This window comes from Sphaerodactylus townsendi, linkage group LG12 (assembly GCF_021028975.2).
Source record: "Sphaerodactylus townsendi isolate TG3544 linkage group LG12, MPM_Stown_v2.3, whole genome shotgun sequence".
In the NCBI taxonomy this organism is placed as follows: Eukaryota; Metazoa; Chordata; class Lepidosauria; order Squamata; family Sphaerodactylidae; genus Sphaerodactylus; species Sphaerodactylus townsendi.
Window position 1 is genome coordinate 40,274,512 of NC_059436.1, and position 14,711 is coordinate 40,289,222.

Sequence of the window (14,711 nt, forward strand, 5' to 3'; positions counted from 1 at the left end):
TGTGTTTTTTTTTACATTTGCACATGCACATGTACAACAGAATTGTGTGAAGAGCGCCCAATCAGCTGTCCTGCTCAGAAGCAAGATAATTAATATTGTTGTTCTTCGCAAAAGCATCTTGCTTGCTGGCTTATAGGAATGATGGTTGTTTGGGGCTTCCTTGACAGCCACTGCCAAGAAGGTTGGGCAGGCTGTGCTTAGATGTTTAATGTTTCATATGCAGAAGGTCCCGGGCTCAGTCTCCAGTTAAAAGAACTCTGGTAGCAGAGTTGGAAATGCTCCAAATATTTAAAATTATAAATTTAAGTAAATCTTTCAATTTGACCTCTTAAGAATCAAAATAATAGTACTGGTTACCTACAGCACTTTAATGGTGATCCCGTAAATATCAGAAGTTTATACTGTGAATCCTACAGAGTTCAGATTCACCAAGTAACTTTTCAAAAAGACACCACTCTGCAGACCTAGTAAATAATAATAATAACAACAATAACAATAACAATAACAATAACAATAACAATAACAATAATAATAATAATAATAATAATAATAATAATAATAATAATAATAATAATAATAGTTTGGATTCATATCCCCCCTTTATCTCCTGTAGGAGACTCAAAGGGGCTTACAGTCTCCTTTCCCTTCCCCCCACAACAAACACCCTGTAAGGTGGGTGGGGCTGAGAGAGCTCAGAAGAACTGTGAGTAGCTCAAGGTCACCCAGCTGACATGGTGCACAGGCTAATCTGAATTCCCCAGATAAGTATTGTCAAAGGCTTTCACGGCCGGAATCACTGGGGTGCTGTGTGGTTTCCGGGCTGTATGGCCGTGTTCTAGCAGGCGAAACATCAGGAGACAATGCTGCTAGAACACGGCCATACAGCCCGGAAACCACACAGCTCCCCAGATAAGCCTTCACAGCTCAAGCATCAGAGTGGGGAATCAAACTCGGCTCTTCCAGATTAAAATGCACCTGCTCTTAACCATTACACCACTGCTGCTCCAAATGCTGCTGTTCATAACTGCTGTTCATAACATAAATTAACATTAAAGAAGATTTTTTAAAGGAAGATTTTACCCAGGTTTCCCCCCCAACTGTTAAAGGGCTTTGAAGTTCATGCTGCAAACAGACCTGATATATGATGGGAGGAGGATAAGAATCTGGTAGAATTCATTTTTGTGTGTGCACCCATTTTCAGCTGACATGGGGTTTCCCTTGGGTGTTGCAGATGGTTGATGGTGAGTCGGAGGAGGACCAAGACTCTGGAGAATCGGGAGAAGATGAGGAAGATGGTGATGAGTCTGACTTGGTGAGTTGTGTCCTTGGATCCCTCTTACCTGTCTTCCTTTTCTTGAACAATCTGCAAGCGGGACAGTGTGAGCCACCATATCTCCAGGCCTGTCATGGTTAAACCACAGCAAAATTGGGTTGTTTTTTTCTGGGTTTTTTTTAGCTAATTGCTCATTTATGTTGCTGTTTCCAGCAGGCTGCCTTGAGTCTCTCATCCTAATTTTTATTTCCACTAAGTTTACTGCAGTTGCAAAGTTGTGCCTTGGCTGTGTCATTCCTCTAGCATTCACCCCTTCTTTTTTTCTTTGCTGATTATTTGAGTTTCAGAGCCCACATCCATAGATGGGTTTGGATGCGGGAGGCCCAGGTTGAAATCTTTGCTCTGCCATGAAGCTCATTGGCTCGCTTTGCGAGTTCAGTACCTGGGAATAATTGATAGGGAGGTGCATAAGTAGAATTATGACCCCCAATGGCTTGCAGGTACAGACTTAACTCTTTGACAAGAGACTCCCAACACACTTTATTAATAAGTCCTGGCAACATTCCTGTGCAGGTCAACTAGGAAGTTCGTCTCTTCCAACTCAATGAGAATTATGTCTAAGTAAATGTATACAAGTTTTGTACGTCTTAATCTTCGGAGTCAACTCTTTCAATGAGAAAGAGAAGGCCATATAGGTAGATCCATATTAAAATAATACAGGAATCCTGTAGCACCTTAAAGACTATCAAAATTGGTCTCCATGTAAGTTTTCACTTCAATCTACTTTCAGGCATTTGATGCCGTGAGCACTGACTCCTGAAGGTTTATGCTGGAATAAATCCTGTTAGTCTTTAAGGTGTTACTGAACTCCTCTTGTCTAAATGAAGAAACAATTCAAAATACTTTGCTTTCCCATTTTTGTTTTAAAAGAAACCCTTCTTCAGCATGTTATTCCTGGCCATGCCTGCCATCCAGAAACTTCTCAGAAGTTATTTTTGCTGTAAAACTTAAAACAAACTCCCCTTAAACCTGTATGTCACCTGGCCCATTGTTAAACTAGCAGTCCAATACCAAGGCTGGAAACACACTGTTAACTTTTTAGATTGTAGGAAAACTGTTTTGCTTAAATAGTTTTGCTTAAGCTGTTTTGCTTAAATAGTAGGAGGCTCTTCAAGCGTCCCACCAGTTTTCAGTTGTTGGTCCCAGTGGAATAAAGGGAGGGGATTTTAATCTATTATTAAAACTTTAATTGCACTGATTGCATAGCCTTACTAATTTAAACCTCCATATACTGTGCTGCCTCAACAATGGCCCTTTCCGCACAAGCCCTTGAAAATGTTTTCAAACATTTTTTTAAAAACCCGCTTGTCCACACTCATCCTCTTGAAAACACTTCTTGGTTGCCATTTTGTGTTTATTCCGTGGGGTTTTTTTTAACAGTTCTGTAGATCTGATGCTATGAGGCTTCAAAGCCTTGTGCTGCAATTCTCTAGGGTTCATGTTTACGTAGCTACATAGATACAACCCCTTGAATTTTTTTAAAAATGCGCAAGACGGCCAGTGTGATCTCAGAAAATGGCACTGACGAGGAAGTCCAGGGACTGCAAAACAGTGTGGGAAACGTTTTAAAGAGATCTGCACAGCAAGTGAAAATGGTTCCACAAAAGAAAAGTTTCCAGAAAACTGTTTTCAGAAAATAATTGCTTGGGAACAGCATACAAAGTGAACATTTTGAGGCAGGAATTAAAACATTCTGGGCTAAAAAACCATGTGCAACTCCCATCGAGGAAATTTTTATGTTTCCTGTCTCGAAACGTTTTACTTGGCTTGTGCGGAAAGGGCCAACATCTGCTTTGCAATACGATGATCAGGAAGTAGAAAGACATCTGAATTCTTGGGTGCAGGGTGGGAAACCGATGTGAATGAATGAATCAATAGTAAACGGGACATCATTGCTCTTCTGCCCGAGCAGGAAGGAGGGAAAGCGGAGCTGACGGTCACCGAGACTGGCTGTAAACCGAGGAGCCCCAGTGCACTTATGGGTGCAATTCAGGCAAGGTTTGACTGGAGGGGATGGCCCCGGTGGCTCTGCTCAAGGCTTGAGGGCGTGTGGCTTGTCTTTCTGCCAGAGGCCTATGCAACTTTTCCTCTTACCTGTCCCAATTGCCGCTTTCTACCTTGGCTGAAATGATGGATGGCTACAGAAGAGAAATTGAGATTTGGGGTGGGGGTGGAAGATGGAGGGAGAGATTCTTTGCTCAAACACAGACCAAATATCTCCCATTCTCTCCTCCGTGGGTCAACGCATACACTTTCCCTCCCTATCCAGCAGGTGCCCAAAATGGGATCTCTTGTGATCTTGTGCTTTGATGAGTCAGTGGTCTGACTAGGTCCCTTGACAGGCAACAGTTCCTCGGGGAAGCTTTTATTAGCACTTGGCTTCCTCAGATCCTTCTAACTGGAGATGGCCGAGGAGGAACTTGGGCCCATCTATATCCTGCAGAACAAGTGCTCTGCGGTCTTCAGGCAGGCAAATGGAGCAGGTGGTTTATCAAGCCCCTGGCAGACCACCCTACCTGCTGCTAGAAGCTGTGCTTACCCGACCTAACGTATTCCTTGCGGTTGCCAGTCCAGCTCTTTGTTCCGGTTGTCGATGGTCACGCTAGATGGAACAGTCGCTTTTTATTAAGCCGGTCTGTGGCTCAAAAGTAAATTTCATGGCTGAGCAGGGAATTGAACCTGCCCGACACACAAAAGAGTTTGGCCCTCAGTCTCCCGAACTGTCACACTGGAGCAGTTCGAAAAGACAATTTTTGTTTTGTCCTGGGATGTTTTCGCTTGTTTTGTTTATGTTCACAAGCCTGAACGTTTACAATAAAAATCTGCCCCCCTTTTTAAAGCATATGGAAGGATGTTGTAATTGAGCTCGGTGGCAGCAGGAATGGAACATAGACTTAAGCTTATGAAATGTCATTGATTTCAACGGGGCTGAATTGTGCATATTTGCAGATGGGATCCTGGTCTTCTCAATCCCAAGCACCGGCTGACAGTTTTTGGGGGTGGGGCTTTTTTTAAATGTTTTACTTCTGCTTTAACTTATTGGCTTTGATTATCTGTGCAATTTAAGCTATGTGGTTGTTTCGTGTACGTTTTAACATAAACCATTGAATTTATTAATAAAGAGAAACGGACGAAGGCTCTTGGGTGTCGCTCTGCTGGTGGGCAGGAAAGCTTCGCATCCCGAACCCCTTGGTAGCTTGGATCCCTTGAGAGAATATATTTTATGTGGCAGCAAATTCTGGTCCATCAGGGTTTCGAATTCCTGCTGTGTTTATCTTCCAGCTGGTACCACAGAACTTCTGTTGAGGACATAAACAGAAAAAGGCTCGCCTGTGCTCCTAGGCAGATTCCGCATGGGCCAAAATCAGCAGTGTGAAACCAGTGTCAAAATGTGTAAAATGGCTTAAAACAGAAGCTGATTCCGCATGGGCCAAAAACAGCGGTGTGAAAATGGTGTAAACCCTTTTACACCGTTTTAAACCCTTTTACACTGTTTTCACACTGTTTTCACACCACTGTTTTTGGCCCATGCGGAATCAGCCAGTGTAAAAGGTTTTACACCATTTTCACACCATTTTCACATCGATGTTTTTGGCCCATGCGGAATCTGCCTCAGTCTTTGCATTGTAGCTATGAGTTTTTGAACTTTTGTATCTGCCATAAGTGGAGACAAATAACAGAACATAGTATCAGGGCCAGAAATGTCAAGCTTGAGAATCTTTATTTTCATTTTTTTTAAAGAAGCAAGTTCCTAGTCCTTATGGAGGTGTAAATATGCCTGGTTGTTGCTTGCTGGAATCTTTGAACGTAGTGGTAGTGCTGTATAAGATTTCCAGTGGTTGGGTGTCAGCAGCCCATTTATTTATTTATTTGAAATGTTTACGTCCACACTCTTACTGTGTGTGTTCCTCATGCAGCTCGGTCAGTCAAGCTAAAGGGAGAGGGAATGAATTATCAGGATGGCCAACAGTATCTATCTATGTGAAACATCCGTGTGCTGTTCTTTCTGGAATTTTTTTAATGCCTGAGGCAGTTAGCAGTGATTTCACCAGGCCAATCAACGATGAAATCAAGCACGTAGGCCGATGAGGAACCTATAAAATGGATAGGCCATGGCAGGGAAAAAAAAAAGGGGGGGGGGATGTGGAGAGAGGGAGGAAATTATCCAAAAGATCCTAAAAATCAGTCCAAAGCCATCCCCAGCCCCTGAAAGGCCTCGGAGGATGAAAATATTTTGGGCTGGTGCCGGAAGATGAATAAACTGCTCTGAGCAACTTAGAAAAGAAGAAGCGTTCAGATTTATACCCGGCCTTTCTCTCCTGTAAGGAGACTCAAGGCGGCTTACAAACTCTTTTCCCTTCCTCTCCCCACAACAGACACCTTGTGAGTTAGGTGGGGCTGAGCGAACTGTGCCTAGCCCAAGGTCACGCAGCAGGAATGTAAGAGTGGGGAAACAAATCAGGTTCACCAGAAAAGAGCCTGCTGTTCATGGGCAGGGGATGGGGAATCAAACCCAGATTAGAGTCCACCTGCTCTTAACCACTACACCACGCTGACTCTGTTCCCTAGTCAAAGCACCTCTGGGGCTCATCCCCTCCCTGTGCCCTTCCTCATGAATGAATGACTAGAATAAATGTGGCAGAAGCATAGTGCCCGGGGAGGAGGGTGTGTGTGTGTCCCACTATTTCCCATCCAGTTGTCGCTGCTTGTGCGCTTGGTGGCTAGAGGTGAAATATTTTTGAACAAAGTCCCTGCACTAAATTGTAAAAATTGTATTGTGTAAGATGCAAAGTAAGGTAAAATGGTGCTGAATTGCTTATTTCACGTAATTTGTGCAGAACAAGGCGTTTCTGGATTTGGAGCGTGCATTGGCTGGGTGCAGAATTTTTATTCTTATCCGCCCCCCCATTTATGCTGTGGGGAAGCAAATACTGTTAAGATGACGTGAAGGATTTCTTCTTCCCAAGCTACAAACCCCCTTAATGGTCAAGTCTTGGACTGCAGTGAGGGTTTGGTGGTGTTTTGTAGAACTGCTGTTTTGCAAAATGCAGGGCGTGCCACTAACCGTGGCTGTCCCGAGGAAGGGCCGTGGCCGCTCCCCGCCTTGGTATTACTGAGGGTCAGGTCACTGTTTCCTGAAGCAGATGGCTCCTCTGGTTTTAGAGTTCAGAGTCCAGCCTCAAGAAGAAACTGATGAAGAGGAAAGGGAAGACAGACAGCCCCTGGTTGAAACCCACCCGGAAGAGGAGGCGACGGAGTAAAAAGAAACCCAGCAGCATTTCAGGTAACTGGCTCAGTCTTGTCTTCGGTTCAGTAGAGACTCGAGGTCTCTGTTGCCCTTTGAGAGAGATCGGGTAGCTCCCAGGTTTCCAACCTACAGACAAGAGCAGTACAAGGGAGGAGAAATTGCAGTTGACAGGTCCAGTTTGAGAAGCGAGGGTAAAGCCTAGCCTGTCGTGGCCACACTTCCACCCTTCTTCTTCTTCGTGGTCGTCTGATAAAACAAGCCGCTAAGCCAGGTTTAGCAGTGCCTTGAGCAAGCTCGCTTTGAGCTCCTGGCAGCCGAGCCAGATTGCCCATCTCTCATTTCAGCAGCCTGAATTGTGCCGTCTCCATAGGTCAGAGAGCAGGATCGCCTTTAGGAGGCCAGCCTACCTTGAGCTCCCTTTGGAGCTGCTCCAGGGCTCAACGAATGCATTTTGGCCCATGGGTGGGCCCACCTGGCGTGTGACTGGTTTTACTTGAAGTCATTCAGAACGTTCCTTCTCTCTGATTGGATGAGGGTGGCTTAATTTTAGAGAAGGGAGTGGCTGAGGGGGATTGCAGGGCGAATTACCAGCTCTAGGCTCTAGCAGGCCACCTTGCTGGCACAGCAGTGCAGAGTCAGGAAGGGAGAACAAGAGTGGAGCCATGGAGGGGAAGCAAGCCCCGGTCCCTGTTAGAGGTCCCCCAGTTTTCTCTAGCAGACCCTGCCTTGCTCATTGAGAGCCTGCTGTTAATGCTGGCTTGTGTTCCCCTTTGGATGAATCCAGGTGTCCCCTTGCCCTCCCTCCATCCCTCTCTGCCTCAATAGCCTTTTTTTTTAGCATTGCTTGGATCCAGAGCCCTTTTGCATCCGAGTGGGCTAAGCCCAAGGCAAGCCAGGTCTTCCTCTTCCCTTCCTCTTGCCATGTATGCTTCTGCTCTTGCTGCAAATCAGCAGCAGACAGATGTGTCTGAAAAAAGGAAGACTTCTTTTGCTTATGTTCCTGGTCTCTTAACACCTTTTTTCCCCCCCTTTCCTTGAACTGTAATAGAGGAAATCTCCCTGGATCGGGCAGAGGAGGAAGTAGGGAGAAAAGATCAATTGGCCCAGCTGTTGCATTTTAATTATTCTATCTGCATCTGTATTTGCAGATCCTTCAGCGTGTAGCCAGCAATACTGTCTGTTAGAGATGAATATGGCCTTTAGAGAGACATAGCATGCATAGTTCTTTTTCTTGTTATATAAATATGTCTATATTTTAACCCAGGTTCCGAAACGTACAAGCCACCTTTGGGGAGCGGAGAAGAAGCTGGGCCGGAGAACAACATGGAATACATGGAGGTGTCTCTGGATTCTTTGGATCTCCGAGTAAAGGGAATTCTATCTTCACAATCAGAAGGTGAGTGTCAGCTTTCTAAATATGGCCATGTACCATGTTGGTTCTTTGTTTCCTTAGCTTCATTTCTCTGTATTAAGATGATGCCCCCTGGTGGCTGCTAATAGGAGGAGAGGCCAGCATCACTAAATAAACCACAAATGGATCAAATAGCAACCAGCAGGAAGGGAGGGCTAATGGCTCACTTGGCCCAGTCACGCCTGCAGTTGGGTGGATGGACGTGGGGGGTGATGCAGGGAATTAAACTTTTCCATGCATATTCGCCCAGTGGGAATATCCTGACGAGCGCTCAGGTTTCGGAGCATTTCAGGGTGCCAGGCACCGGGCCGAACGTATCTCCCCTCGGTTGTGTCTGTTGGTTTTTTCCTTTCCTTTTTTTTAACCCCGATCCACAGAAGTTCCCCACCTTCCAGGCTGCCTTCTGATGGAGTCGTGTGCCTATTCCCGGGCCTGAGGCATGCGATCTCATTCCATAGGAGGAGGTGGCAGCGGCCAAGTGTGCACGTGTCAATGTTAGGAAGGCTGCTCTGTTGAGCAGATGGGGTTGGCTGAGGGCTCTGCTTGGTAGAAGTGCCTTCTGCTTCAAGCGTGGCTGGTCCCGCTGCTGAAGGCCATGTGCCGTCCAGCCTCTAATCCTAAAAAGGGCTTGAGAGCTTTTCCACGCCGCTTGGCCGCACACTCAGGGACTGATGCAGCGCTACACGTGACCTTTCACCTTGTTAGTTGCCCACCTTCTCCTTATTGGGATTGGCTTGCTCCAGTAATCCATTCAGCTGGGCTGCAGTAGGCTGAGCAGACTCCTCTGTTTAATGATGCATGGTCTGTGGCTGCTTTAGCACTTATTGCGAGTGATACGCAGGACCTTCTCTCCCTCCCACCCCCGTCCCCCTCCCGCCCCCACCACCTGGCTTTTACCACTGGAGGGAAGCCCAACGAGACAAAGGGCATTGATTTTAAGAAATACTCTGGCACTGACATGGCCACCAGTACATTGATTTCAAGTGGCAGCTGCTGGGAATTGGCTCCATGAAACAATAGATCAGCTTAACCCTTTCGAAGCAGGAGCCGGATAGCTCCAGGCGCAAATGCAAGCGCTTGAAGGTCGAATCTAGATTGGAGTACAGTTCTTGAAGACGCATTTAAAAATAAATGAAGTCATTAAAAAAGACGGCGCCGCTCCCTTTCGGTTGCCTGCAAGGACGATGGAGACACGGGTGAGACTGGAAGTGTGGGAAGGCAAAGTTGGAACGCAGTAACATTTTGAACGAGTAGAAATTGAATAGAGTGCATAGCTTGTCAGGAGCTAGTGTAGGGTAGTGGCAAAAGCATTAAGCCATAGCCTAGGATAGTGGTGGCGAACCTTTGGCACTCCAGATGTTATGGACTACAATTCCCATCAGCCCCTGCCAGTATAACATGTGGAGTGCCAAAGGTTCACCACCACGGGCCTAGGAGGCTGCTGGTTTAAATATCGCCCCCCCCCCCCACCAGACTTTCTAGATTCCTTTAAGCAAACCATTCTGCTCTGTATTTGCATCATGTGGGTCATGCTGGCCTACCTTACCGGGTCGTTGTACAGATTACCGAGACAATGTATATTAAGTGATTCGAACCTTGAAAATGGTCTGCAAATGGGAAGTCTTCCAATTTCTATTTCATCGGGATGTCGTACGGCATCCAGAGTTGGATTTCTTGTAGACTCTCCTTGCCTTTCCACTTTCCCTCCTTAACATATCTTAAAAACCCCTTGCTTGATTTTTATATCTTCTCCCTCCTATAAAGCTGGGGAAGGGGCATTCTTCTGCCAGCGCCAAACATCAGAGCAAATGTTTCACAAAGCACTTGGAACACTCCCTTTGGACTGTATTGTCCAGCCTTGTAACACAGTTACACAAATAAGTCTGCAAAAACCCACCCACATTTACTCACGTCCATCAGCCATTTGTGTGAAAAAAGAAGCTTGCTTTGAAAAGTTCCCTTGCCCGAGTTACCAAGACGTGGCTGATCGTTGCCACGAGCAAAGGACCGCTTACGAGCCAACTTTAGCAGACAGTTTTGTGGCTCCATCTATGTGCACCGTGTTGGGGATATAAGGTGCTGTGCACTGACTGGCTTGCTTTCTGTGCTGTGTGTGTCTCCCCGCCCTTTGCAGGTCTTTCCAACGGGCCTGAAGCAATGGAAGCCGACAGTCTTCAGGAAGTTCCTCTCTGTAGCTGCCGAATGGAGACCCCCAAAAGCCGTGAGACCACCACGCTCGCCAATAACCAGTGCATGGCGACAGAGAGCATGGACGAGGAGGTAGTTGACTTCTGGCTGTGCCGTGTGGGGGGAGTGTGATCATGTGCCGGCTCCGCTTTGGGAGAGAACGTTGGAAAGGCAGGCTGGCGTTGCCCCAGGCCCTAAGGCCCACCTCTGGGGCTGCAGCAGCTGGAAGTAATCGGTGCGGCTTGAGGAAGATAGTGCTTCACATCTCAATATGCAGTCCTTGAGTTCTGCCAGCTTCTCTGCAGAGGGGCACCGAAGTCAATTGGATGCACTTTTGGATTTTCTGCCAATTACATGGCAAGGGACGGATTTGATTGGCTGTTTCTGCCTGTGCTTCTTTCTGTTTTGTAATGGCTATGGAGCTTGGGAATGGCTGAGAGTCAAACTAGACCCTGCATTTAGTGTGAGGCCACCATGGGGACCTGCAGTCAGACCACCGTAGCTGCAAGATTCCCATGGGGACTCACTTCTGCAGCACAGCAGGGGCCTGATTTGGATGGAGACTGCAGTGCATTGGGGGGGGGGGGGCTTCAGTCTTCCTCCCCATGCTGTTTTCCCAACCTGAGGAAGGCTGAAGTCCCTTGTCCCCCTGCTGCAGTCCTGATCCAAATCAGGGCACTCTAGAAGTGAGTTCCCATGGGACAACCTGCAGCTGCTTTCCGATTGCAAGTCCCCACGCAGGATGCTTGTTAAATGCAGCATCTAGTTTGGCTCTCGGACGTAATTCCCTAGCTTGAGTTTTGTCAGGTAGAGCTGGGCTGCAGAGATTGGAGCCCCCAGGCACAGTTTGATTCCAGTCAGTTGGGGGTGGGTGTGTGTGTAGAAGAAAGTGACTCTTCACAGACAAAAGAACCCAGGAAAATTCAAGGTGAGAGCCAGCAGGGTGTATTGGTTGGAGCGCCAGATCACAGATGTGGAGATCTGGCTTCACGAAAGCCACTGGATGGTTTTAGACCTCTCTTGGCTTAATCCATCCTGAGGTCCTTGGAGGAAGGGCGGGGCAAAAATGAGATTGCAGAGGATGTGATTAAGAGGTGAACAGAGACTGGGCTTGGTGCACACAGCACAAAGAGAAGCAGAAAGGTGCACACAGAGCGGACTCCAAATGGATGAGCTGGTGATGAGGGAGGCCTCCAATGCCGAGAAGCAGACCCGCTCACCGTGGCAGCACCTGAAACCACCTGCTAGCCCAGGCTGAACACTGCTGGCGTCTCCTTTTTTGAAAATAAAAGCACTGGTGCCCGCACAGGTAGACAAATAGAGCGCAACAAATTAAATTGCAGCCAGGTGGTTGAGAATCCGGCCATACACATTCCTTATTGGAAAAAAACGGTTATTGCCAAAGGATGTGCGCAAACTCTCAGTCTTTCCTCTTCGCAAGACCCCAGCTGAATGAATAGGAATCGCTCCCCTCATGTGCATGTCCTAAGCCCCTCCAGCATCCCCCCACGTTCATTTTTCCCAGAGACCCCTCTGCTGAATCCCCTCCATTAGCCCACCGCCACGGGCTGCTCTGTAGCCCCGAAGCTCTCCGTTGCTGCTGCTGCAGATTCCGCCAGCCAGCTGCCGCCGCCACCCCTGTAGTTTTTCAATTAGACTCTGCTGGGATAGCCAAGCTCTAATGACTGCCTGTGGTCAGGAGATAACTGGCAGATTCTTTTCCTGCAGGGGTTTGGATGGTGCCCCCCCTTGGGTTGATAAACAGGGTCAAAAAGTCAGGCTGGGGGGTCTTTTGGCTCTCCAGATCAGCAGCTTGTGCTTTTGGCAAAGCAAGAGCTCCTGTTTTGTTTTTTTAAAAAATCTATAGGTGATGTCCAGATTCGAAAGGTTTTTTTTTAATAAACATAAGTGAAGAAAAAACTTTTTTTTAAAGAAGCAGCAGTTTGAATTAAGACTTGCTTTGCCTGAAATATATTTGTTCCCTAGCTGTGTTTTTTTAAAAAGAAGAATCTATTTGAGAGTGCCTCTTGTTTCAACAAAATCGTTTCAGCAAAGGTGGGGAGAAGAACCCTGGTTTTTGGGGACCCAGATGCAAGCACCATCCTGTGCCACCTGCCGACATGCTAGTGATTGGGTTTGGGTTTGAAGTAGTGGGGGGTTATTTTAATGTGATTCTACATTGTTGTTTTAACTGTAATATTTTATTCATTTTGTTTTTATTGTGGTTTTTCTTGTTTTTGATCTTTCAAGCCGCCTTAAAACGCTAGCATGAGGCAGGGTAAAGATATTATAAACAAATAGCATAGATGAGCAATCCCAAGAATGGCTCATTCATACACCTTCAACTCTTGATTACAGCCTCCAGTGGTGAATTGTCTGAGTGAATGGTCTGGAATGCCACAGATAGGTCTGGAATGCCCCCTCACCTCAAAGGCAGTGCTGTTTTTAGCAGGGCCAGTCTACCTATGGAGGTGATCCCTCAGGTGTAGAGAAAGGAAGGGATGCCTGTGGATTAACCCACGGTGTCCTTGGCTTGGCAGTGCAGGTGCGATCGGTGTCAAGAGCCAGCCCCTGGGTACTTACCAGGATACAGAGGACTCTGAGGCAGAACCTGAGGACACAGTGCGGCCAGAGGTGGCTTCTCCTGGGAAAGACCAGTCCTTCTCTGCCTGATGACATTCAGGTGGAGGAGTGCCTTGACCTATTGCAGGGGTCTGCAACCTGTGGCTTTCCATCTGGCAGGGGCTGATGGGAATTGTAGTCCATGAACATCTGGAAAGCTGCAGGTTGCAGACCCCTGACCTATTGGAATGTGACCTGACTACGCCTTGCCTGGCGACTGCTTTGTCCTGACCCATTGGGCTGTGACCTGACCGCACTTGCCGCTTGCTTTGCCCTGTGGGGTCAGACCCGGCCACACCCCTGCCTGCGGGCAGCACAATTGGTGAGCCTTCAGGGATTGGATTGTGAAGACGGGATGCCTGAAAGCCGGAGACTGGTGGTTTCTTCCAAGCCAAATTTAACGTTGCTGTCCGAGGACCAGCTGATCGAACCAGCTTTAGTCCTTTATTTAGGAAACCTGTGCAATCCAGGTCTGTTTAGGTCACAATTCTCATTGAGCATTAACATCAGCTCCCTTCTTTGTCCAGACTGACTGTGTATCTTCCAGGGAGTTTTCATTTAAATGAGCCCAAGAGTGGTGCTTGAGGCCACCCTTCTTTCAAGTCACTGCCCAAGAGTGCAGGATACAACTCTCACCGGGTGCATACGTGGCTGAGGTGTGTGTTTCCACTTTTGGTGAAGAAGTGAGGTTGAGAGGGAAACATGAAGTTAAGTGTTGCTGAGCCTCCTCGGCGCACGTGGTAATTGTTCCAAAGAGGCCGCGGCTCAACCGATGCGGCGTGTGAAATCTCTCTCAGTGTGCAAAGCGTGGTAGAGAAGAGGGCTTTCTCGTTCTGCAATGCGCTTCTCAAGCATGGCTTTTCCCTCCCCACCCCTTCCAGCTGAACCGATGCACAAACCGCGTGCTGAAATACGAGGTGATGCGCCCGTCCAACAAGGTCCAGCTCTTAGTGCTGTGCGAAGATCATAGAGGGAGGATGGTGAAACATCAGTGCTGCCCGGGATGCGGCTTCTTCTGTGCAGCGGTAAGTCTCCTGCTGAATTGCGGGGCAGCCTTTGGGGACGGGAAGAGAAGAAAGGTCACCCTTTGGGACTAGAGCGGGGGGGGGTCCAACTCTAGCGCTTCAGATGTTCGTGGACTACAATTCCCATCAACCCCTGCTGACATGGCCAATTGGGACTGATGGGAATTGTAGTCCATGAACATCTGAAGCGCCAGAGTTGGACACCTCTGGACTAGAACCTGCCATCTTGCCTCCGAAATGCTGGGAGGTAGGTAGAAGGGGCTGTGGTACAGGCCGTCAAACTCCATCCAAGCCTCCTTAAAATACTTGTTCAAAAGCCTCCCTGAGTTGGATTGCATTGTCTCTTTGTGGGGCATGCTCTCTCTTCGCAAGAACGGAAGAGGCGCCCCGATGGATGAGACCAGTGCTCCATTCAGTCCAGCTTCCAGTATCACAAAGCGGCCACCCAGTTGCCCTGAAGAGGCAATCGTTGTATTGAGTGGGCTGCTCAGCCGTTTCTCCTGTGCTGATTGGCTGGCATGGAAGTGTCCCCGAGTGGCCATTCTCCTGGTTGGTCCAATTGAAATGCTCATGGAAGAGGCCTCGAAAGAAACCGGCAGCCTCTCCTGACAACTCTTTACAGTTTTTCAAAGGAGGCCAGCGTCATATTTATGAGAACTGGTGCATTGGGAGCGATCTTTAAGTTCCTTCGCTTCTGCGGCCCTTTTATCTTCTTTGCTTTCAAGGCTTGGTTTGAAACCTTGAGTCTCTGAAGATATTTACAAACGGGGTACCGGAGTGCACGCTACAGCATTCTTGCTGCAGCTAAGTCTGGCTCCAGTCGTTATCTGGAGGAGAGACCCCCTGGGAATCCTGCCTTGAGTTCCCCAGTGGAGGAATGATGGG

General features: G+C 47.6%; 1 protein-coding gene across 1 annotated transcript in view; it reads left to right on the forward strand.

The window, feature by feature from the left end:
• EHMT1 (euchromatic histone lysine methyltransferase 1) overlaps window positions 1-14,711 on the forward strand; it is an 86,757-nt gene that overhangs the window by 34,033 nt on the left and 38,013 nt on the right. Inside the window, exons 7-11 of the mRNA XM_048512144.1 lie at window positions 1,232-1,312; window positions 6,497-6,617; window positions 7,846-7,977; window positions 10,127-10,272; window positions 13,683-13,826. Of these exons, the coding sequence (XP_048368101.1) occupies window positions 1,232-1,312; window positions 6,497-6,617; window positions 7,846-7,977; window positions 10,127-10,272; window positions 13,683-13,826 (624 nt within the window). The remainder of the gene's footprint in view (window positions 1-1,231; window positions 1,313-6,496; window positions 6,618-7,845; window positions 7,978-10,126; window positions 10,273-13,682; window positions 13,827-14,711) is intronic.